Source organism: Somniosus microcephalus, chromosome 19 (assembly GCF_052327205.1).
Source record: "Somniosus microcephalus isolate GS21.2 chromosome 19, FLI_Smic_1.0, whole genome shotgun sequence".
NCBI lineage: Eukaryota > Metazoa > Chordata > Chondrichthyes > Squaliformes > Somniosidae > Somniosus > Somniosus microcephalus.
This window is the reverse complement of record NC_141005.1, coordinates 44,062,055-44,087,597: the sequence shown is the minus strand read 5'-3', so window position 1 is coordinate 44,087,597 and position 25,543 is coordinate 44,062,055. Positions and strand designations below refer to the sequence as shown.

The following is a 25,543-nucleotide window of genomic DNA, read 5'->3' as shown; positions in this document are numbered from 1 at the left end:
TGTGCATTTATGCAGTTTGCATTCTGTTGTGCTACATGATAGTGTGTGTATTGGGAGCATCTGCAAAGGATGAGGTTGGAAACAGTTGACTTGTGAGGTATTTTTAATGAAACCATATGAGCAATTGTGCTTCAGTTGCTGTTCACATCAGGATTGCTGGTACTTAATCAGACCATCCCAAAACTTTGCCAGATCATCAGAGTTTACTGAAGCTTGAAAAATTACAACTGATGGCTGGATCTAGATCTCGCAATGACAATAATTGCTATCTTCCAGTTACTGTTCAGCAGCTCAAATTATATCCTTCATTTTGTATTGGTATGTATTTATTCTTAATCCACTTATGCCTAATCTCTTTCTGTATTATTTATGTAATTTAGATTTGCATTTTACATCTTTTTGGGATTTCCAATGACCAGTCTCCGTTTGGGGAAAAAAAAAAATCCCTTTTTACTGTAAACTTAAAAATGACAATCTTAAAGCACTCGGGTTCGGTGTTATCCCGGAATGTAAAATGAAGCCTTGTATGGAACACACTTTTTAGTCTGATCTGTTTACGGTAGATGTCCTATTTATTAAAAATTTAGATGAGTCAATGGGGAAGGGGCTGCTGCTGCTGCAAAAAGGATAAAGGCGAGACAATTAAGTGAATTCTTTTCCTAAAGGATATGATAAATCTTGAGTTTAGGAAATTTATCCTATTTAGGTCCCTTTTGTTAAATTTGAGGCAATTTTTCTTGGAAGTGTTCTGTTATTTTATATTGGCCCTGAATTTCCGATCGGAGGCTTCCTGCGGGCAGATGCCTCCAGTCAACAAAAAATTCTACCAACCTACCTGCTGGTTCCATAGATCCTGAGGCTTGCGATCCTGGGCCTCTCCTCTTCGAAATGCGCAGAGGCCCAGGTATCGCAGGGGCGCAGGCGGTTCGCAAGCGTCCCTGGGATCACGTGGGCCAGCCCAACCAATGGAAGAAGGGACTCTCCCTTCGTACTTTTGACAGTTCCGTACGTACAGAACTGTCAAAAGTATGAATGGGGATGACTGCAAAAATGCACCAACACACTAAAATAAATAAAGAAAAACCATTGCATATATAAAATTAATTAAAATGGCATTTAATGGCTTTTACCAGGCCTACGAATTCTATGGCTTTTCAGCGGGCGGCAGTTGACTCTCCACCTGGGCAGGCGGATGATCTGTCAAGAGAATTCTCAACAGATCGCAAGTTCTGGGTTTCAGCGCATGCGCTTCGCACGCCTAAACCCGGAACCTGCGCGGCCCCTATGGGCGCGTACACACCCGTGGGGGTCGGAAATTCAGGGCCATTAACTCTTTAAACACTGACAGGAGAGGGAATTCCAAAGCAGATAAAATATATGGAAATATGAGGGGAGAAATTGAGTTTAGCCCCGTTTGGGGCGCCAGCCTCGCCAGGGCACTAAAAGTAGCGCCCCGGAAACATTTGCGCCCCCACACCGGAAATTGAGTGGTTGCGCCCCAAAGGGAAGCGCGGCACTACTGGAGGCGCCCCGCATCCCTCTTGGGGCGCTGCGAGTGAATATCGTGGCGCAACGTGCCGCAGTGCCACACGCTGTGGCACGTCGCGCTGCGGTATTGCAGGCCTTGCTCCCCTTCTTAAAGGGGAGGGGCCTTGTGCAGCGCGATCTGGGGCCCAGCTGGGCCCCCGAGGATCGGGAGTGCAGGCAAAAGAGCCCGGCATTAAGGAGAAGTGTCGGGCTCTTGGAGCGCAGCCGGCACTCCGCGGGGGGGTGGGGGGGGGGGGCGGGGTTCAGGAGGCCGGGGACGGGAGCGCAGGCAGGTGCTGCAGGCGGCCAACAACAAAAATGGCCGCCCCGCACCTCGCCTTTAATTTGCGCCTCCCCGGCCGCAGGTGCGCCACCCTGACCCTGTCGGACATAGCGTCCAGTGGTAAATCAAGGGGCGCTGCCGAATATCACGGCCGGGGGCGTCAGTGGGGCGCTGCGCACACCGATGACGTCATCGGCAGTGGTGCAGCGCTAACGGTTAGCGCCACCACTAACGTCCCGCGGAATTTAGCGGGAGGCGTGGGCAGTGCCGCGCCCGGGCGCGAGTTGGCTTGCGACCCACTTAGCACCCTCTTAAGGTGCTAACGGGTGGCGCAACCTACTGAATTTCCCCCCCATGGACTCCAGCATCTGGGACTCTTCTCAGATGGAAAGGAGAAGGCTTGAGGTATTCAAACAGGTATGGCTCGGAAGCGTAAAACATCAGCCAGAGCTAGTTGTGTTAGTATGAAAGAGGCAGAATGGGGCAGAAGAGCGCGGCATGTGGGCGGAAGAACGCAGTGCGGGGATGTCATCAGCACCTGAAAAGAGAAAAGAAAGGTTTCGGGTGCAGAACCTTCACCAGATCAAGGACTCGCTTACCTTCCAGTTATATATAGCGCCTTTCATGCCCACCGGACGTCTCAAAGCGCTTTGCAGCCAATGAAGTACTTTTGAAGTGTAGTCACTGTTGTAATGTGGGAAATGCGGCAACCAATTTGCGCTCAGCAAGATCCCACAAACAGCAATGTGAGAATGACCAGATAATCTGTTGTTTTGTTATGTTGGTTGAGGGATAAATATTGGCCAGGACACCGGAGATAAATCCCCTGCTCTTCTTCGAAATAGTGCCATGGGATCTTTTGCATCCACCTGAGAGAGCAGACGGGACCTCCGTTTAACGTCTCATCCAAAAGACGGCACCTCCAACAGTGCAGCACTCCCTCAGCACTACACTGGAGTGTCAGCCTAGATTTATGTGCTCAAGTCCCTGGAGTGGGACTTTGAACCCACAACCTTCTGACTCAGAGGTGAGTGTGCTCCCAACTGAGCCACAGCTGACACAAGATTATACAAAGCAGGTCGAGAGAAGTTAGGGATACTGAGGAAAAACAAAAAAAGAATGTGTGTCTGCTACTAAAGTACAACATGCTTCCAATACAACAGGCAGAGAAAGATAAAACCCCAACGGGCCTATATAGAGTTCGACATGAGGATGATGAATCGCTCATTTAATGGACTAAATGACAATTTCTCAGGTTTTTTATTTAAATGGGGAGGATGCTAACAATATACCGACAGTCATCGTGTGTGCTGGCTTGGCATTAGTGAACAGACGTTTGCGATAAGCTGAAAACCAATAAATCTCCTAGAATAGATGCACTATACTGCAGGGTATGTAGAAATACAAAGGAGATTTATAAAGCACTGATAATCATTTTGACTGAGGTTCTTACAGACTGAAACCAGGCAAATGTAGTGTAAGCATTCAAAAATGGTCCTCTCCACACCTAGCAATTATACGATTAGTCTCACCTTAAAAAATAAGAAACCTAATCAAATCAAAACAAAAACAAAAAAGTACCTATATTGTTAGCCTTCACTCCATGGTAGCACTCTCATGTTGGAGTCAGAAGGTTGTGGGTTTAAGTCCAACTCCAGATACCTGAGCACACAGTCTAGGTAATACTGAGGGACGACTGCACTGTTGGAGGTGTCATTTTTCTGATGAGATGTAATACTGAGGGACGACTGCACTGTTGGAGGTGTCACTTTTCTGATGAGATGTTAAACCGAGGCCCCCCCGGGCAGATGTAAAAGATCCCATGGCACGATTTGAAGAAGAGCAGCGGAGTTCCCCCCGGTGTCCTGGCCAATATGTATCCCTCAACCAGCATCAGATTATCCTAGCCATTATCTCATTGTGTTTGAGGGATCTTGCTGTGCACAAATTGACTGCCAGCGTTTTCCTACTTTACAACAGTATCTACACTTCAAAAGTACTTAATTGACTGTAAAGCACTTTGGGACGTCCTGAGATCATGAAAGGCAGTATATTAATGCAAGTTCTTTCTTTATATTAAAAAGAACCCCATGAATGACAGCTAATATAGTTTTAGAAGGAGGTAGATCTTGCCTGATGTAACTTCAGAGTTTTGTTTTTTTCCAGAAGGCAATGTCCCAAATTGATGCGGAAAAGCCACATGATATATACCTAGACTTCCAAAAGGTGTCTCATAAAATACCAACAAACGACTCCTTTGCAAACCAAGGCCAGTGGGTATCAAGGTAACCCATTGACGTGGATTAGTAACTCACTAAAGGGAAGCAAGCAGAGGGTAACTAGGCTGCAATGGCCAGTATGGAAGGAGATAATGAGTGGGGTAAACCAAATGTCTGTCCTGAAATTCTTCCTGTTCCTGGCATACGTAAATGACCTGGAATCTCCTTGCAATGTAGTTTAATTCATAGCTCGCAGGAAGCTCGATGTGGGGGGATTTACACTCGTGAGATAGCCAAGATATCATAACAAGCTTGCAGCTGGGTTGGTCAATAGCAAATGTAGTTCAATACAGACACCTATAAAGCAGTGCATACTACTATTTGCTGTTGACTAACCCAGTGGAAATTAAATAGGAGACTTTTGTTCTCTAATGGATGGTACTGAACCTGCCTAGGAGGAAGCTGAGACACATAGGGCAGTTGATGGTCTTGCTGCTTATCATGTCCAAACAGTGCCAGGCCACAATAGAGCAAACAGGATGCTGGGTTATGTTGCCAAACCCAATGAGCTCAGTTTCCCAGAGACCATGCTGGAAGTGTACAGTGCTGTGATCAGGCTATACCGGGAGTACTGCAGACATCTTTCCCCCCCACAACATTAGAGGGCTACCTAAGCCCTAAAGGCAGTGCAGAAGAGAGCAAAGAGGTTGATGGTCAATGTACGAAATAAGCTCAGCTCATCGGCCTCAAAGACCCATCTCACTTTATTATAGAGATATACAGGATATGTAATGGGTTAACGAGACCGAGCCGGAAACAGATATGCCAGGGCAGCAGTGAAAGAGGCACAGGCTCAGGGTTGTGACGGGCAGCTTCAGAGCTGATTTCAGGAAGTGTATCTTTACACAGAGATCAAAAGCTGAAATGGATTGCCAGGAAAGATGACTGATGTCAAGCCAATGGACTCATTTAAGAAACAGAATCTGTCACAAATGACATTCTGTGGGTCCTTATAACATCTAGCTTTGGATAAGCCCTAATTTCCTCCAGCTAAGTATTGGGTAGCTATTGTCTTCACCCTCCCTCCCACCCTGGCAAAACTCAGTAGCCTCACCACCAACTCCATCCTCCTCCCCGGCCACCATCTCAGGCCGAACCACATTATTTACAACCTCGGCATCTTGTTTGATGTCGATCTGAATTTCTGACCTCACGTCCACTCAATTATAAAGACTGAAAATGCTGGAAATACTCAGCAGGTCAGGCAGCATCTGTGGAGCGAGAAACAGTAACGTTTCAGGATGATGACCCTTCGTCAGAACTGGAAAAAGTTGGAGATAGAATGGGTTTTTAAGCAAATGCAGGGGCGGGGGGAGGGGGGGAAAGAACAAAAGGGAAGGTCTGTGATAGGATGGAAGGCAGGAGAGATTAAGAGACAAAAGAGATGATGGTGCAAGGCAAAAGGAGCTGGTAATGGGACAAGTTAAGAAACAAAAGATGACTCTAGATGAAGTGTAAATGGCACTGGCAGAGTGAAAGACAGCTGCCATGTGAGAGAAAAAAAATGGGAAAAAAAAGATAGGGGCAGAGGATATGGTCTGAAATTGTTGAACTCGATGTTGAGTCTGGAAGTCTGTAAAGTGCCCAATCGAAAGATGAGGTGCTGTTCCTCGAGCTTACGTTGAGCTTCATTGGAACAGTGCAAGAGGCCGAGGACGGTGAGGTCTGAGTGGGAGTGGAGCGGAGAATTAAAGTGATGGGCGACCGGAAGCTCGGGGTCACCCTTACGGACTGAACAGAGGTGTTCTGCAAAGCAGTCACCCAATCTGCGTTTGGTCTCCCCAACGTAGAGGAGACCGCATCGTGAGCAGCGAATGCAGTACACTAGATTGCAAGAAGTACAAGTTTCACCTGGAAGGAGTGTTTGGGGCCCTGGACAGTGGGAAGGGAGGAGGGCATGTGTTGCACCTCCAGCATCCGCAGTATTTTGCTTTTCAATTATAAAGACCGCCTACTTCTATCTATAACCTAATGTTTTATCTGCCTAACTTAACTTTATATTTACTGTTCCTGAGCCAAAGCAATGGTGTGCAAAATGTTGACCAGTTTTCTACTATTACAGTTCACTGATTACGCTTTACACAGCAGCATTGCAGAGAAAATGAACTTCGTCATCCATAGCATAGGGTAAAAGTTGACGTTTCATTGCAGGAACTGAGAGTGTTCATTTAACACTCTGAGCAAGGCATGGTTAAGTGTGCTGCATTGCTCGACTGCAGTACTGATTTGTCAATGAAAAGGAGTGAAAGATTCCCTTGTCACAGAAATGTGGGCCATAGGTTAATTCCTTCTGTGGCTAGCAATCTAATCTGCCCAGATATATGGGGTGGGCTTTGCGAATTTTGACAAGGCTGCAAAATGGACTGTTGCACCACTCCTACAACATGGTGTCCCCCGCCTGACCCAGTTGAGCCCTGAACTGAAAATTTGCAGAAGAAGCCAAGTCCAGTTAATCCTTACCGTCAAAAGAATAGGAACGTGGTAAAGGATGGAAAAACGGAGGGGTGAGGGATTTAAACTGAACAAAATAAAAATCTTTTATCAGTTACAAGAGCTTACTTAACGACTTAGACAAGCCAGGCTCCTCAAAGCTACAAGATGAATCAACTGGTACATGGCTAAATCTCCTAAAAACTCATTTCATTTTCTGCTGTTGGCTTTAATCACCTTCTGTCATGGCTGATCTCCACCTCCTGGTAATAGGTTGGTCCCTATAAATTCAGGGTAGTAAATTACACTACTAAATCAATGCTTTTTTTTTCCAGACTTAAATGATTTATGATATTACTTGACAATGTTCTATAATTAAATGAATGCAAAGCAGCTAACAGTACTGGAGCATTGCTTTATGTGATTTTTCTGAGGCAAATTAAATTAATCATGTAGGCCATTTGGAATACTTTGCTTGAGTTGCTGTGCAGACGCAAGGCCTTTGCAGGATATGTGAGGTAGTGAATTCCTTTGTGGGGTAATTAATGCATTTTCAATACACTGATAAATGGTGTGTTTTTTGGCATGCTTGTATTTGTTTTGATAATTTGTGCTAATCATGTTTGCAATCATTTTGTGACTTCAGAACAATAATAGTTTCCCCAGGGACTACAGTATTCAAAATTACTGCAGGGCTCTTTTTCTTCCTTATTAGGAGATGGATGTTCAGTCATTTCAATGAATACTGTAGATGTAGGGGGGAAATTCATTTATCTTTATTATTGTGGAATGCAGAATATAATTCATCTGATGGAGTATTGAAGACTGAAGCCACATTGGCTATATTTTGATCATTTTCATATCCGTGGAAATTGCTGTCCAGTACTATGCTGATTTTCACAATCAGTTGGTTACTGCCGCATAATATTTCAGAAACCTACTTTGGAATCAACAAGATTAATTAAGTCGATTCCACAGAGATGTAATAATAGTGCCGCTGCTGATAGCGGCAGTTCTATGTGTTGTGGTGCTGCATCAACCTTGGGCTTCATTGTGCAGTCCAAATGAGACCTCCATAGCACAAAGCTGATGGAAAACTCCTCAGCCCTATTTCTAACACAAAATAAATTGTACCTTATTAAAATGTGATGCATTTTTTGTCAATACAAATATTTGAATAGCTGTGTCACACTGCAGACTAATAGCCTGGCCAAATCAGACTGTAGCTGATTATTTATTTGCTTAACTTTACCTTGTGTGTAGCAGAGCATTTGATTTGTTCTCATAGTGATGGATAGTTCAACGGTTTCCTTGATTACAGCATCCTTCGATCTTCCTCCATTCCACAATAAGATTTAAAAGTGTGAAGGACAGAATGCATATAAAATCTAAATTGTAATATGCTAAAAGTATTTTACTTGTTTGGCTGAACAGAGTAGGAATTAATAGATTTTGACTGATAATAAATAACAGCTTGAAGGCTTACTCCCAAAAGATATAAAAATGCAGGAAACTCAATTGGCTGATCATTGAGAAAATTCATTTACATGTTCACTGTAGACTATTACCTACAATATGTTTGGGCAAGTTCATTTCCTCAAAACAATAAGTTAATTTCCAACAGCCGTTTCTCCACTCCAATTTTTGGTTTGGAGACATTATTATGAGCGTTCTAGATGTTTCTGTTGAGGATAATGACAATACGGTTTCACAGCTTTCAGTAAACGACATTGCTGCAAAATTTATAATGCCTCACATGTAGCCTTGAGATGGAAAATATTTTTTTACCGTCCCATGGAGCCTATCAACTTGCCTCGTAAAGTGTGTGGAAGGGGAAGGATGGTGGCTTCGGCATAGTCGCTGCAGTTGGGTACCGCTGTGTGGTGTCATTGTGCACATAGTACCAGATGTACTCCCCCAGTTTGTCTACGCGCATTGGAAATGCCCACCATTGTGGGTGATTTAATGAAAAGGGCAAGTGACAGTTGCATCGATTGCCATTGTAAAATTTTGCTTTCTTGCTATATGCTACACAGATGATATCTAATAAGTAATATCTTTACTTAAATGTGTCTCAGAAATTTTGAAAAAAGGAACATTCACACCTATCCATACAGGGACGGAGCCTGCCCACTGAGTTATTTTGTATGTTTTTGGTTAATGTTTTATCCCTTGCATTTTTCCCTTTGCTTCTCCTTTCCTAAAGGTGGCACACTATGTTTGGGGTATGGTTCCATGGGTAGGAGATGGCCTCAGATGCTATACTTAAAAGAACAATCTTAATGTATGATCCTGAATAATAAGGATTGGTGGGCAGTTTAACCATGGAGGCCACCAAAGCCTGATGCTGTTCACACGCAACGTCCACAAATATACACTCCTAACCAGAGCCACTGGACAGCTATCTCTAATTTTTGTTTCCCCTCCTCATTCCTTCCTTGGAGATGCTGAAGCCTGATCCTGCGATCATCAGTAAGGCTAACCAAAAACCAGGATGGAACTTAAGAGGATCTGTAGATTATTGGTGGAAGACATATTTGGAATTGGGCCGAAGAAAAGCTATTCCCTAAATAAACATTAGAGAATTTTATAACAATTCAGATTCAAAGCTGTTTAAATTTCATCTCAATTGTATTTTCCACTTTAAACATAGTCAGATGCAATTTGCATACAGTAACTTTGGGTGGCTTACAGCATTGGAATCCTTGTTAATATTTGTACTAAGTGCTTGTGTGTATACAGTCAAATGTGAAGTAGAATTGTTTAATATATTTTTCTGTTTAAATATGCAACACGTGAGATTTATAATGTATTCAGTGGTAGAAAATTTAACACTGACTCTGTTTGCGACCATTTCCTATAAGAAGTATGAGGGACTCAGAGTATTTTCAGTATTTCGTTTGTGTGGCCTGAAGGCTGGGATTGAGAAGTAGGACATCGTGCATTTGCTCAATTGCTATCTCCAGGAAAATGGTTTTGAGTTGTTACAACTGTTGTGACCCTCGGAGGCACAAGGCTGAAAATGGTGTATTCATTATTTGTCCCGTTTCCTGCAGGTGGTACAGACATCGTTTCCTGTTTCATGGGCCAGAACTTTACCATCCCAGTCTACAGAGGAGAGATACAAGCGAGGAACCTCGGGATGGCTGTGGAAATCTGGAATGAAGAAAGTCTGTACAATAACTCTTGCTTTATGATCTATTCCAATTTTTGTTCCCAGCATCTGTACCTTTCACAATGTTAATGCCCCCTGACATGAATCAGTCATTCATGAAAGAAAGACTTATGAAATAATACTGAGCGGCCTGCGGGTGGCGCTGTCCAGGGAGAGTATAAATACTCGGGCACGGGCCCAGCTTGTGCAGGACATTCTTAACAAGAACTAGTGAAGGACACAACTAGACCTCCATGTTGTAAAACAGTTGATTAAAGCTTTGTTTAATGCTTAGACCAAGTGCCTAGTAGTTTTCTTATGTCACCCCCCTATACATGCAAAATTATCAGTTAAGATGGTGAAACAGTTGAATCTGTAGACAGTGGGCCAGATTTTCAGTGTGCCGTGAGGCGGGCTTTCAGGCGGGCGGGGGGCAAAAATCCCGAATTCGGGGGTCCCGACACCATCCCGCCCAAAACCCGCCTCCACGTAAGTTTCAAGGGAGGCGGGTACTCGCCCCGCACTGGGACCCGCCGACCTGAGGCGGGAAGGGATTAGTGCCAATTAACTGCCTGTTAACAGGTAGTTAACAGGCAGTTTTTAGCCTAATTCCTATTTTGAGGGGTGCCGTGTGGGATTACCGAAGGCTCCAAACCACGCCAGGTTAGAGCAGTCGGGCCGTCGGGTTGAAGGACTTGGAGGGGTCGCGATGTCAGTGTTGAGGTGAGTGATGGGTGCATGAGTGCAAAGGTAAGTGTGTTTGGTGTGTCTGAAGTGTGTAAAGAAGTTTAAATTACCTGTACTTACCTTAACAGCCTTTCTTCCTCTAGGTTTCGGGAGTCCATCACTCAGCCGGCAATGAAAGCAAAATGGCTGCGAGCTGTCAAAAGTGTCAGCCGTCAGCTTTCATTGCCGGTGACAGTTCTAACTGAGTCTGTATAGAAGGACTCAGGTTAGAAGTCAGACTGTCGGTGTTTGACAGCTTCAAACAGCTGTGAAACATTGATATTTTATCTGTCAAGAACTCTTGACAGATGAAATTTCAGTCTGTGACGTCACCTGTTGCCGGGTGGCCCTTAATTGGCCTGCTGAGCCCGCTGGGCGGGCTCAACAAAGTCAATCAAGGGAAGAGCGAGTGGATTGGCCGGACGTCAATGGAGGCGGGACTAAAACCCGAAAGTTGTAGTCCCGCCTCTTTCCCGACAGCTTCAGGAAAATCTACCCCGAAGTCTCCGATTTCTCGTAGCAGAATGTGTGCTTCAGTAACATTGGCTCAACCCAGACTTCCATAGAAGAAGCCACACCGTTCCAGACAACAGTTTAGTTTTGAATAGAGTTCCACAGCCAGAAGTGCTGTGTGAAATTTGCTGGTGTCCTTTTATGGTAGTAGCTTTTATGTTCCTAGAATAAATATGGGGGGTTTCTTAGATGGCTGATGGACCTACCACATCTCCATATAATCAATCTCGCAATCTGGTCATCTCCCAGATTTCTTCAAGGATCTAACATCAGCCCCCATCTCTTTTATATCTCCATGCTGCCCTTCATACCACCGTCCACAGATGATGGATTAGCTTCCATACTTATGCTGACAACGTCCATCTTTATCTCCCCATCCCTTCCATGATGACCTCCATGCTGTCGAGCCAAGTGTGACATAGTCGCGAATGAGCCTGAATTTTATCCAGTTGAATAGTGGGAAAACAAAAGCCATAATTTTTGGTTATTGCCAAAAACTCTGCATCCTTGCTATCTATACCATCTGCCTCCCTGGTTGCTTGCTTAAATTTAACCAGCCTGCACACAATGTTGCTGTTCTGTTAAACCCAGAACTGAGTTTGAAATATTCTATCCATCAATAAGACTCAACTTTCACCTCTGCAACAGCACTCAACTCCATCCTACCTTACTCTACGCTGTCACAACCTTATCCAGACATTCATCACCTCTAGACCCAAGTTCTCAACATCCCTCTTGCTGGACTCCCAACCTCCACTTTTCATAAGCTCCAGATAGTCCAACATTCTGCCACCCACATCCTGTTCCACATTAAGCCCTACTTGCCTCTCACCTCAGTCCTCACTAACCTATACTGGCTCACCATCTCTCAATGGATTGTATTTAAAATCCTCGGCTTGGTTTACAATTCCTCCACAGCCTCACCCCCTCTCCCATGTACCTGGCCTCCAGTGTACCTTCGCTCCTTCTACTCATCTTTAGATGTGCAGCAATCGGCCACTTAAGCCCTACTCTCTTGAGCTCCACTGCATCTCAACCTTCCTGCTTACCTTTAAAATCCTTCCCAAAACAGATCTCAAAGGCCAAGTTTTTGGTTGCCTCACATAGTCTTCCCAAAAAGGCTCATGCTTACTCATTTTTCCTCTCTTGATACTTGGTTTTTCAGCAGACCAACCAGACCATTACTTAACCTAAAAGTTACTGTTCTCCTTCACAAAGACATTTCATTCCCCTTTTAAAGTGGCAATCGTTCTCCCTCCACCCCCAAACTTTCCCTCCCCAATCTTGAGCTTACCGACACAACACCCACTCTGAACTCAACCCAATCTACTCGGGCACTATTCTTCCTCCAGTTCAAGCTGGTACTTTTCTCCCCCTCCAGTTCGATGCTGGCACTCTTCCTTCGTTCCTCCGCTCTATTTCATGCTGGCATTCTCCTCATCTCCCATTTCTTCTTCCACTCACCAGCTCCTGACTCCTACAGCTTGTTGCTGTTGTTTCAAGCTCTTGAATGCCACTCTAAGTGGGAATACTTGATTTTGGGAGAATCTGTTTTATCCCCCCCCCTCCCCCGTCCCTGCATTATTGATTATTATGGAACTAGTTACTAATCGACTTGTGTTGCAGAAGCTTTAAAACTATTGTGCCTCATTATTTTGCTGATAATTGTACAGCAAAAGTAGCTAATTAAAAATACTTTTTTAAGAACATAAATAGGAGCAGGAGTAGGCCATTCAGCTCTTCAAGCCTGCTCTGCCATTCAGTAAGCTCATGACTGATCATCTACCTCAACTCCACCTTCCTGCGCTATCCCCATATTCAATATTCTATCAATCTGAGTCTTGAATATGCTCAAACGACTGAGCATCCACAGCTCTCTGGGGTAGAGAATTCCAAAGATTCACAACCCTTTGAGTGAAGAAATTTCTCCTCATCTCAGTCCTAAATGGCCAATCCCTTATTCTGAGTCTGTGACCCCCCTAGTTCTATACTCCCCAGCCAGGGGGAAAACATCCTCCAAGCATCTACCCTGTCAAGCCCTTTAAGAATTTTATGTTTCAATGAGAAAATTTGCTTCTCACCGTGACAGGCAGGGATACTTACCACTATACAGTACTAACTGGGACCTGTTGGCAATCTCTGGATTGTTTTATTCACCTCTTCACAGATGAGCTGTTTTAGTGCTGCTTCACCTACAGCAAATGGATGTAATTATAGGGCAATGTAACCTTAAATAATAGGATGTACATGATTGACACGATGCCAAAAAATAATTATTTGCCTTTGTTGTTGAGGGTAATGAATGTTTGCACGCGGTATTGAGCAATCCACTTTAAGGAAGCTTCCACAAAACAATTAGAATAATAAACTTCACAGGAAAAAAATTGTATTGAGTTTTCTTTTCTTCATAGGACAAGTTCTGTGGGGAGAAAGTGGGGAGCTGGTGTGCACCAAACCTATTCCCTGTCAGCCTACACAATTCTGGAATGATGAAAGTGGCAGCAAATACCACAAGGCATACTTTGCTAGATTCCCAGGTATGAGCAGAATATTTTCAGTTCACCTTTCTCTACATTACAACAATGACTACACTTCTAAAGTACCTCATTGGCTGTGAAGCGATTTGGAGTGTCCTGAGGTCATGAAAGGCACAATATAAATGCCAGTTTTTTCTTTCTTTCCTTATTTTTGGAGGGTTCACATAGCTGCAGGGTTTAGAGCATTTTGGTACATTTCTTGATGCTTTATACAATTAAGATCAGGCCTATGTTGAACTTGGATTATGGTTAGGAGGCTTTACAATGCTGACTTTTGAGCCAAATTTTAAGGTCATTGTAAGTAAACCAAATTAGCTTGGGTGAGCCAGATGTCCAATCTATTGCTTATGCATGCCTATTGACCAAAACTGTTGTCACATTCACAGGCAACCCTTGGTCCAACCAATAGCCACAATTATTAACTGCTCCTCTGCAGTCTCTCTGACGAGTTGCTAAGTCAGCTTTGCTGCAAGTGCCAATTATAACACTTTATTTGCGAAATGAATGCAGACTTTTTTGGTCCACTTCTACAAGACTCAAACAGCCACTTATTACCGTGCCTATAATAGTGTAATCAATTAGAAGGGTTATTAGAATTACAAGTGCTTAGGATTTATCGAGCATGTCTGATGGCACTTTGCTAAATATGAATTCAGACCCCACTGTTGATTATAAAGCATATCAAATGCCAGTTGACTAATTCTAGATTTGAATACCCTCCCACTCTCAAATGTTTTATATATTTATAAGGATTGGAATGCATACTTTGTGCTATTTTTCTTGGTGCAAACGGGACCAATATAATTGTATACTGAGTAGTGATGCTTTTCAAGTGTTGGTTGTTATTATAAACCTCTCAATTTTTATTAACAAATAAATTAAGCCATGTACAGCTGCCCCCAGTGAACAAATCAGTTATTGGCTGTAGGAGTGTTGTTTGATGTGCACGAACGTGTTGCTCCGCACAAGTACAGTTCTGGCACCCTTTTTAGTTGAAACGTCATCAATTTAAAATATCCTACTGAGACCATGAGAAAAGCTTGTGAATGGTTTATTGTGGCATTTTTTGTCATTTGCAGCACAGACTGTCTCCCTAAATGAGGTTTAACAGCCTTGACAGGCAGCGATCTACCCAGTTTGTCAGAAAACATCATTAATGTTTTCAGTAAATCTAAATTCTTAAGTCACACATGCAGACTTCACTGGCGGCATAATCCAGCACTATTTAGAGATAGATGTATGTTCAAAATTATGCAGAGTTGTGATTAGATATTTTCTTAAACAAGAATATAGCCAGATGTGGGCTGTTGATTCCTTTTCTTATTGGTTTGGACAGAAAAAGGTGAAAACACGTAACTTTAGACATTACATTCTTTTGAAACCAAAAAAGATCTGTGAGGATAAGGCATTGCAATAATTTGTTGCCACAACTGTATGATCATTATATGAAAAATACTTTACCTGCTACAGTTGTCCTAATAACTATTATTGATGTCCAAACTTAGGTGTTTGGGCCCATGGCGACTACGCTAAAATAAACCCAAAGACTGGAGGAATCGTGATGCTCGGCAGAAGGTAGGCTTGAGAAATTAAAATCAGTTCTTTAGATTTTCTTGCCCTCTGACCTTACTGTAACTCAAGTGCTCACATTTAGAGAGAGTGCATCAAGATATATCTGCATTAGAAAAAGCTTTCATCAAATTGTTATAGGAAGCAAAGTTTGCATGTGAATTTAGACAAAGGCGGTTCTGCTTTTCTGTTCCTTCATGAACAATTGACGTTTTATTAGGCTAGTCCTTTCCTGATTATAGAACGGTGTACATTTTGGATGTTCACTGAAGGTTGATTTATTTTTTTGGCTCGAATTTTTTTTTAAATGTACACCGTGCAAAATAATTTCTTCTCAGTCTTTTGATCATTTTCTGGAGTGTAAGAGTTTTATTTTGTGACTTATAAACAGTTAGAGACAGTTGATTTATAAAACATTGACTGCTATGGTTGGGTTTATGGATAGTATTCGCTACCATAAATATATGAATGATGCTGCAATAGGCTTGAGGTTTGGGGGACATGAGCACCAGTAAATCAGGATAACATTTTACGGTCCTATTTATTCTATAGCTGCAAATTTGTGACGGAATATATATATATTTGCAAATCTATAGCCAATCTGCTTCAACCCATTCAGTATAGGCCATCTGGAGATCCTCAGTTTAACTGCACATCAGGGTAAGAAACTACTGTATCCTGCCCTGGGTGCTTGTTTGGGCTGTGAGATTATATCTGGTTGGTATAAATGTGATTGGTTCTTTCTGCAGGCTTCAGTTGCACAGCAGATTTTGCTGTTTCTCCTTTCCCTCTCTCCCTCCTTTGTGTATGCCTGCGTCTTCTGTATTCTATCTGAACTTGCCAAACAAATTGATTGAAATACAACAAAAAACATGTTACAGATTTGATTTGGAGAACATTTGTGTTGATTAATGATATAAATTCAATAGTAGCCTTCAAAAGGGAATTGGATAAATACTTGAAAGAGAAAAGATTGCAGGGGTATGGGGAAAGAGCGGGGGAGTGGGACTAACTTTTCAAAAGAGCCGGTGCAGATTCGATGGGCCAAATGTTCTCATTCTAGAATTGTAACAGCTTAATATCTGTTTACACACAGCTATGTATCAAGTTGTCAGGAAATAATCCTTGCATAGGCACACATGGTGTGCAGCATCACAAGGAGAAATGTCACTACCTGCCTATAATGTGAAGTATCTGATTTAAACTACCTTTTCATGTATGTTTGTTTATGATTATACCTGAATCAGAATTACATCACAAACGGGCAGTTCATTTCCCAGCTATTTTCTTAGTGTTACATGTAACACATTATTATTTATACATATTAGTCAAATTCTGTGATTATGGTCATTCATATTCTTAAGCCTAAGTTGCGGGCCATTGGCTTTAGAACTGGAACAAATAATTGTACTTGGTTATCTGAACTCCGATACCATTGCATACAGTCCTGGGCTCTGAGAGAGGAGCCTTCAATCTGGGTAAACCTCAACTTTTGTTCTACCACTTAGTTTCTTGAAATGTGAACATATTTCAAAATACATGTTGGGTATCAACAGCTGCAGGATAAGGATTAACTCTTCAGACGTCATAGCGCTTCATGTCTGACAGTCTTAACACACTCTGTAGCATTGGATCCATGCCCTGATGCAAATCTTAGATTGATTTAACGACAAAGATTGGATCTGACTCGGGCAGATTTGGCAACATCTCACTGGTACATGAGTTGGCTGAGAATGCAGCACTTTGCAATATATCTTAAGGGTGTGTATTCAGTTTAGTTGATAATGAACTAATCTGTTTGAGTCAGAGTACAAACTGGGAATAAAATTGCCATGGATTAACTTTTGGTAGAGGTAATAGATTGAAGATTTCCAAATCCCTGATCCACTTTAAAATAAACCGTTTCTTTTTCTTTTTACCTGATTCCATCACATGTATAAAACACTTGCCTTTGATGGATCCTTGACCCTGAAACAGTTATGCTGAAATATCCTAGAAAGAAGTGAGGTGTCATTTTGTAATTTGTGTCCCATCCCACCAAACTTACTCCTGTAGCTTTTATTTTGTGTTTTATTTTGCTTTGAAGGTGAACTTCTCTAATATATTTCTCTCTTCTGCAGTGATGGCACTTTGAATCCAAATGGAGTGAGATTTGGAAGCTCTGAAATCTACCACATTGGTAATGTTTAAAGTGTGGTGATCTAATCTAATGTTTTTCTGTAATTATAGTTTTTTTTTAAACTTCTCCTTTTCAACGACAGCATTTGGAGGACTGCTACTTGTACAGAAGTTAATGCCCATTTTAGTCTCCGATCATTCAGTTCCAAATTGCTGCTGTTTCACACATGACTGGATGTAATGGGAGTTGAAAAGTAAAGTTTTTATCTTTGGTACTGAACTTCTACTTCAGAATACAGAGCCAATAATTTAAAAGTGCTGTTATTATTTGCCATGAGCCACGTTAGGCAGTCCTACAGGGAAAATGGTTAGGAATCCTTGGCGAGGTGATGGGGTAGATTTTCAACTTGCCGCTCGGGCATAAAACTGGCGTTGCAGATTGGCCGCTCATTACAGAAACTGCCCAGTTTTCATTTCCATTTATTTCAACGCTTGAACGTCAGTGGTAGGAAAGATGGCAGAATCTTTGTTATCTCAATTTTTAGCAAAACATTTAAAGATGGAGAATATAATCTTTCAAAAAAATAGTCAGCATGGCTTTCTAAAAGGAAGGTCATGTTTAACCAACATTATTAAATTCTTTGTAACAGAAGGAGTAGGCAAGGGCATTGCAATGGATGTGGTATACATGGATGATCAGAAGGCCTTCGATAAGGTGCCACATAAGAAACTCATGACAAAGGTCAAGGCGTGTGGAGTCAGGGTCCAGGGAGCAGAAAGATGGCTAAAAAACGGAAAACAGAAGGTAGGAGTTGAGGGAAGTTTTTCAGACGGACAGAAAGTGGGAAATGGTGTCCTACAGGGATCTGTGTTGGGACCACTGTTGTTCACTTTATACATAGATGATTTAGACTCGGGAATTGGAAAGTATGGTGTCACAATTTGCAGATGATGCCAAATTTGGGGGGTTTAACGAATAATATAGAGGACTGCACCAAAATACAGGAAGACATAAACAGGCTTGCAGAGTGGATAGATAAATAACGAACTGTGAGATGGTTCATTTTTGGTAGGAGTAATAAGGAGGCCACTCATTTCTTAGAAGGCACAAAACTAAATGGCGTACAGGAACAAAGCGATCTGAGAGTACAGATACATAAATTGCTAAATGGTGGCATAGTGGTTAGCACTGTTGCCTCACAGCGCCAGGGACCCGGGTTCGAATCCGGCCTCGGGCGACTGTCTGTGTGGAGTTTGTACATTCTCCCCGTGTTTGCGTGGGTTTTCTCCGGGTGCTCCGGTTTCCTCCCACAGTCCAAAGATGTGCAGGTTAGGTTGATTGGCTATGATAAATTGACCCTTAGTGTTAGGGGGGTTAAATACGTGGGGTTACGGGGATAGAGTGCGATATGTGTTGGTGTAGGGGTTACGGGGATCGGGTGGGATATGTGTCGGTGCAGGCTCGATGGGCCGAAATGGCCTCTATCTGCACTGTGGGGTTTCTGTGATTCTGTGAAATGTAGCAACACAAGTTAATAAGGCCGCACATATGAGGGAAAATGGAATCGAGGTATATGAAGGCAGGATGGGAAGAGGTCATTATAGTGGGAGGAGGCTCGTGTGGAGTGTAAACACCGACATGGACCAGTTGGGCTGAATGGCCAGTTTCTGCGCTGTAGATTCTATGTACGGCCGTTTACGCTGTTTTTTTGGGGGTTTCCGACAATCTTCCACTGAAGTTACGGAGGGAGATTGGGAGAACTCTGCAGAAGTTCTACCCGGTGATCCTGAGGGTGGGGTTAAGGCACATTGTTGGAGAACTCTGCTTTTTATTTGACCCATGTGGTACCTGAAATTGAAATGCCTGATATTGCCACTAAAGTCCAAAAATGGGAAGTTTTCCAAATCCCAGAACTTGTGATCGTTCGGTAAGTGGAAAATTCACTAAATTGTGAAGTGCGTTCTTGATAGAAAAAGTGTGTTTACTTATTCACAAACACAGCACAGTCATATCAACCTCACTACAAATTATCATCTCTCTCGCAGGAAGCTTTGGTGAAAATGATTTTGCAACTCATACTCCTAACTTAAAAAAAAAGTTTGCAAAATCAGTGCCTTTTCTTGGGAGGGGTGAGGGGAGTTCAAAAACATTAAGGCCTAAGAATTCGGTTGCTTTGCGCCACCAGGGCGCTAACGGGGCACAAAGCAACTAGCGCCTGGGCGCGGCGCCGCCAACGCCTCCTGCGAAATTCAGTGGGAGGTTAGCGGCGGTAACCGTTGGCGCCCTGCGGCGCTGCGATGACATCATCGCCGTGCGCAGCACCCCCTGACTTACCGCCGGACACTGTCCGACGGGCTCAGGGGCCTACCTGCGGCAGGGGCGGTGCTAATTAAAGGGAAGGTGCCAGGCAGCCATTTTTGTTGCTGGCCGGCTGCCAGCACCTGCCCCCTCTGCCATCCCGGCCTCCTCTGAAGCCTCCCCGTGGAGTGCCGGCTGCGATCCGTGAGCCCGGCACTTCTCGAGTTTTGCCGGCACTCCAATCCCCAGTGGCCCAGCTGGGCCCCGGGTCCCCTCCCATTTAAGATGGGGAGGAAGGCCTGCAGTACCGCGGCGTGACATACCGCAGCGCGTGACGCCGTGATATTCCCTTGCAGCGCCCCAAGAGAGAGGCGGGGCGCTTCTAGTAGCACCCCGCTTCTCTCTTGGGGTGCTACCGATGAATTTCGGCTGTGGGGGTGCTAATTTTTTGGGGGCGCTAAAAGTTAGTGCCCCAAAGGGGGTGCGACTCAATTTCCTCCCCCCCAATATTTACAGTATGATTTTGCACAGTACATTTCTCAACACTAACATATGAATTGAAATCTGGTAAAATAGCTACATTGTATGACTTTTGGAATATTAATCAGATCTGTTGTGTAGTAGCTGTTGAGAGATTGCAGTTTTTTCCTTTCTCCCTGTCTGAAAGAAACTTGTGCCCTTTTGTCCTGTAGTTGAAGCCTTTGAGGAAGTTATGGACAGTCTCTGTGTCCCACAGTACAACAAGGATGGTGAGGAACGTGTCATCCTTTTCTTGAAGATGGCCTCCAATCAGGTTTTCACAGCTGACCTGGTGAAGAGGATGAGACATGCCATTCGAGTGGCTTTATCAGCTAGACATGTGCCTACCTTCATCCTGGAGACTAAAGACATTCCAGTAAGTCGGTGCACCTGTTGCATAGCGCTTCATATTCCCATTCAAATAAACTGTTTTTACTTTGTTATCTGCTAAGTCGCAGATTTGTGACAGTAGATGGGAACTGTCACATTGCATTTTGTGATGATTGGGGGGAAAAAATTCTTCATATTCTGGTTTATTTACTTAAAGAAGAATTCATTTCAGCAAAGGTCTGTACACGTCTCCTATTGAATTTTGATCAAATTTTGTTAAACTAGCAGTTGTTTATGAAACAAGATTGTTTAAGTAGCACAACTGCTATATAATAGTATTCACAAACACATTATAAACATTAAAGCAAAATACTGCAGATGCTGGAAATCTGAAATAAAAACAGAAAATGCTGGAAATACTCAGCAGGTCAGGCAGCATCTGTGGAGACAGAAATAGAGTTAACACTTCAGGTCAATGACCTTTGAGTCGGTGGGCTTATAGTAGACATAAGCCCAATATTTATTTTCCTCAATTTACATTAGGAATAAACAGTTGACCTTGAATGCATCTGCATGCTCCTTGAGTAATGAGTGGATATCATCATATTTAGTGGTGATCACAGTGAGGCTGTTGTCTTTCCAGATTGAGACTATTTCTTTGGCTCCTTCTCATTGGTTTATAGATTATTGTATCAATAATGTTATGGTTTGAAAACAATGTTCCCAATTGCAATCAAGCCTCAGAGTTATGCTCTGCAGAATTAGCTTTCAGTACATCTTCAGAAGATTTAGCTTGCTAGGGTTAGGTGTGCTCAATATAAGAACATAAGAAATTGGAGCGGGAGTAGGCCATTTGGCCCCTCAAGCCTGCTCCGCCATTCGATAAAATCATGACTGATCTTATCTTGATCATCATCCTGGTAACTTGGAGCAATAACTTCAATAAATTTGTTCTGCATTTAGCTTTATTGTAATTTATTTATAATTGGCTAAGCAGTTAGAAAATGTCTATCTCCAATCAATTTGTATGGCATTATTTCAGTCCATTGACTTTATGAGGCCCTAGGTTCATATTTGAAATCTCGTATGTTGTGTACTCTATTTTGTTGTACACACATTTGATATGTTAATCGCTGCACATTTAACAGATTGAAATTATCTGCGCTCTGTAAAAACAAATGTTTGACGATAATTCAAATAAAACTCACGCTTTTGACTGGAACAGGAATACTGAATCAGATGATAGAATGCAGCTTGATTTTTCCTATAGGGTTGAGTGTGCCTGTATCACACAACAAATACCACAGAAAGTAAACATGATATGAGACAGATGCATACCTGTTCTTAACCCTTTGAAAAGCTATAATGGTATTTCTGTATCAAATGAGTGCAGAGCAAACTTTTAAAATGTAATTTTACAGTTTTAACAGCAGCAAGAGCCAAGCATTAAACATTTTTAACTGGGAATTAGACTCTGGTGAGTACCTGCGCACGTGTGTATGTGTGTGCACACGCGTGTGTGTGTCTATGCATGATGCAGATTCTCTGCTTTGCCTAGCCAGAGTCATGTGGAACTGGCTGTTGAACACTGAGTTGCCATCTCTGTACTACGTGCAAGTATCCTCTCAAATCAGTACCTGCAGTACAAGATGGCAATCGTTTGATACAGGATCCTCTTTTGCACAGATAATGAAGGACCTGGTACTACTTGGTGAGCCATCATGTCATATATTTAAGAAATGGACCATTTGTTCACATAACGCTTATTTCTTTTTTCCTAGTACACTATTAGTGGAAAGAAGGTAGAAGTGGCAGTGAAGCAGGTTATCGCTGGCAAAGACGTGAAGCAGCAGAGCGCCTTCTCAAATCCAGGGTCTCTTGACCTCTACAAGAACATTCCTGAACTCCAGAACTTCTGAAAGTTTTATGTATATATGTGCAAAAATAAATTTTATTTAACAGAGTAACTATGTCACTTGGAAGACATTTGGTGCAGTTTTGTGTTTGATTTATGTTTTTCTATGCTCCCTCCACGAAGTATATCCTTTTAAACCTAGACTGGCAATAGTGCAGATATAATGGGGGCAACTTTCATCTAACCCGACAGTCGGGACACTGACGGGATCGGGTGCAACGCTGGCTTTACACCCCGCCCGATTTCACTCTGTATTGAGGTCAGTGGAATGGAATATTGGGCAAGGTGTAAAACCAGCGTTCCATTCGATCCCATGGGTTTCCTGGCCATTGCGTTAGGTTAAACTTCCCCCCAATCAATGCACACACTTGTTTTAGGTGTAAACTACTTGAACTGTGAGTAACCCCTTTATTGACAGGAAATATGGCTCATGAAATTAAGATATTGTAGTTTTTACATTTGAATTTATAAATTAATTTGAATTTAATGGATGAATTTGTTTTTCTAATTGAACATTAAGTCTGGAGCCATTGGCATTAAGATTATTTTGTTTCTTAGTTGTACCAGTGCTGTGTGACATTTTTATGGAAATAATTTGTAATACACAATGGACTTACACTACACAGTTATGTGTTGTATACAGTTTGTTTTATTGGGTACAACCTACCAGCACCATAATGCAAGATTGCTTCTAGTTTGGAAAACACAGCTTATATTGGAAGAACTGTGACTATTTAAGCCTGAGGGTGGTCACTGACCTTGGTGAGTAATCTGTGTAGACCAAAATTGCCATTATATCAACGTTAAATTGATAAAACGATGGTAACAATGTAAAACTAAGTTTTAGCACAACAGTAGTTTCCTTGGTCTTGCCTTTTTCCCCATTGCTCAGTTGAAAGCACAGAATATGTTTGAAAAAATGTCTGCTTGTCTGTGTCTCAGTAGAACAGTTTATAATGCACAATAACAATGGCTCTGCTTGTTTTATATGCAGGGTTACTAGATTCTTTAGTGATCTCGTATATGATGAGCTTGCCTTTCGTATTGCCATAGATGGCAAACCTTGTTGTTGTTGTACATTCTTTGTGGTGGTGCATGATCTTCTAGTTTTCACAAGACTATCGATTCCCAGGGCTGAAACTCCAGTGATTGTTGTAGAAGATAAGGCATTGTATGTTAGCTACATATGTGTTAAGTATGAAGCCTTGTAAATTGTATGTTCCTTTGAAAATAAAATTTCATATTGTAAACCCAGGATTTTTTCCAAATGATTCAAAATTATTTCAGTGGTAGTTTGTTGAACACAAGAGATAAATGTCATATAACTGACAAGTGCCACAAGTTAGTTTTACCTAATTTATTCATAGAAAGAAAATGACCTACCAAAGAACCATATGGATTCTTATATTGCTAATGCAATTATTAATCCATTTAGGTTGATTTGAAGAACACCCTTAAAAACACTCCTGAGAAGGTAAGCAATCTTTTTCCTCAATACAGAATTATCCACCATCTTGAAAATCCTTGAATTGAGTTACAAAAACAAATGGAGGTCAAATCAAAAAACGTCCAATGGCATTTCAGATCATAGTCATAATTGATTCACCAGTGAGGCACTGAGTTTGTAAAGGAGGCTGCTCTATCCCTTACTACCTCTTTTAAAAGCTTAACAGAATGGCAGTAGAACCCTACCAGCATTTGAATTCCACGCAGCAGGATGTAATGTAGAAGTTGCACAAACTACAGGCATGGGCAGTGCAGTCAATACTGGGAAATTGCTGATTTGAAACCTATGCTGTCTATGTTATTAACATTCATGATTTAGTTTAGTATTTATTGATTATGCACTGGTATTTGAATGCATGTGATTCACCAGGGTAGGAGAGAGAGCACCTTTCTATTCCCGTGAATCACACGCATCACAACAATAGTCCAAAATCACTAGGGGCAATTTTAACCTAATCCGCCCGTCGGGGAAACTGACTGGATCGGGTCCAACGCTGGTTATACATCCTGCCCGATTTCACTCTCCATTTAAGTCGAGGGTAATATTTGACGGGATAAAACCGACGTCAGACTAAAGATTAGGTTAAAATTACCCCCAGTGATTGATAACTCAATCGGGAATGTTGGTAATACTGTGTCTGACCAATGTGTAATATTTTGGGAGTGGTGGTTTAGTTATTTTAAGTACAGGAAACTTTCGATTTACTGGCACCTAAATAACCGGAAATGTCGGTTAACCGGCAAAATTCAGGAGTAGGTTTTACTTCATATTTATTTGCCGCCTTCATCTGTGCTGTGCAAGGGTGTGGCTGCAGCTGTTGCTAAGCTACAGAGACGCTTGAAACTTGTGTTCATTGTTCTACAGTTGTTGCTAAGCAACAGGGTTTGTTGCTTTATATGGAGCTGTCAGCTCTCCCTATCTTTTACTATAGCGTTCGGTTATCCGGAATTTTTGATGAACCGGCACCACGTCGGTCCCGTCCGTGCCGGATAAAAGAAAGTTTCCTGTAAATTTGAAATATGACTGTCAGGTTGAGTCTCAACTTGACACTCAGAGGCTGGTGAATCTTTGGAATTCTCTACCCCAGAGGGCTGTGGAGGCTCAGTCATTGAGTATATTCAAGACAGAGCTCGATAGATTTTTGGATATTAAGGGAATCAAGGGATATGGGGATAGTGTAGGAAAGTGGAATTGAGGTCAAAGATCAGCCATGATCATATTGAATGATGGAGCAGGCTCGAGGGGCCGAATGGTCTACTCCTGCTCCTATTTCTTATGTTCTTATACACAACAATGACATTTTTACACACAATTACTTAACTGGATCTGACTGATTAAAAGTGTGAACTTATTTTAATGAAAGCGCTTTATTCAATTCTTTTCCACGCAATTTTTTTCTGTTGAATTTGGTCGAAAAGATAAAGTTTCACTGAATAGACAGAAAAAAATGAGAAACTGAAAGCGCACACATTTTGTTTCTATTCTGTTTTATTGGGTAAGTACCACTTAAATTATTTCATTCCTTGCATTGTTCAGTCAATTCTCACGTTTATTTAAAATAGGGAATTCAGAAGGAACTTCTTTACTCGGAGAGCGGTGAGAATGTGGAACTCGCTACCACAGGGAGTGGTTGAGGCGAATAGTATAGATGCATTTAAGGGGAAGCTAGATAAGCATACGAGGGCGAAGGGAATAGAGGGTTATGCTGATAGAGTTAGATGAGGAAAGACGGGAGGAGGCTCGAGAGGAGCATAAACACCAGCATGGACTGGTTGGGCTGAATGGCCTGTTTCTGTGCCGTATATCCTAGGTTGGCCATTTAGGACTGAGATGAGAG

The 25,543-nt window shown here is 42.3% G+C and overlaps 1 protein-coding gene across 2 annotated transcripts in view; it reads left to right on the top strand.

Annotated features, from left to right (window-relative positions):
* aacs (acetoacetyl-CoA synthetase) overlaps positions 1-23,454 on the top strand; it is a 172,355-nt gene extending 148,901 nt beyond the window's left edge. For both annotated transcript variants that reach the window (XM_085961694.1, XM_085961693.1), the window contains exons 13-18: positions 9,576-9,689; positions 13,324-13,449; positions 14,955-15,024; positions 17,139-17,197; positions 20,128-20,330; positions 22,066-23,454. In XM_085961694.1, coding sequence (XP_085817820.1) covers positions 9,576-9,689; positions 13,324-13,449; positions 14,955-15,024; positions 17,139-17,197; positions 20,128-20,330; positions 22,066-22,203 — 710 coding nt within the window. In that variant the 3' untranslated portion in view covers positions 22,204-23,454. The remainder of the gene's footprint in view (positions 1-9,575; positions 9,690-13,323; positions 13,450-14,954; positions 15,025-17,138; positions 17,198-20,127; positions 20,331-22,065) is intronic.
* Positions 23,455-25,543: the final 2,089 nt, after the last annotated feature.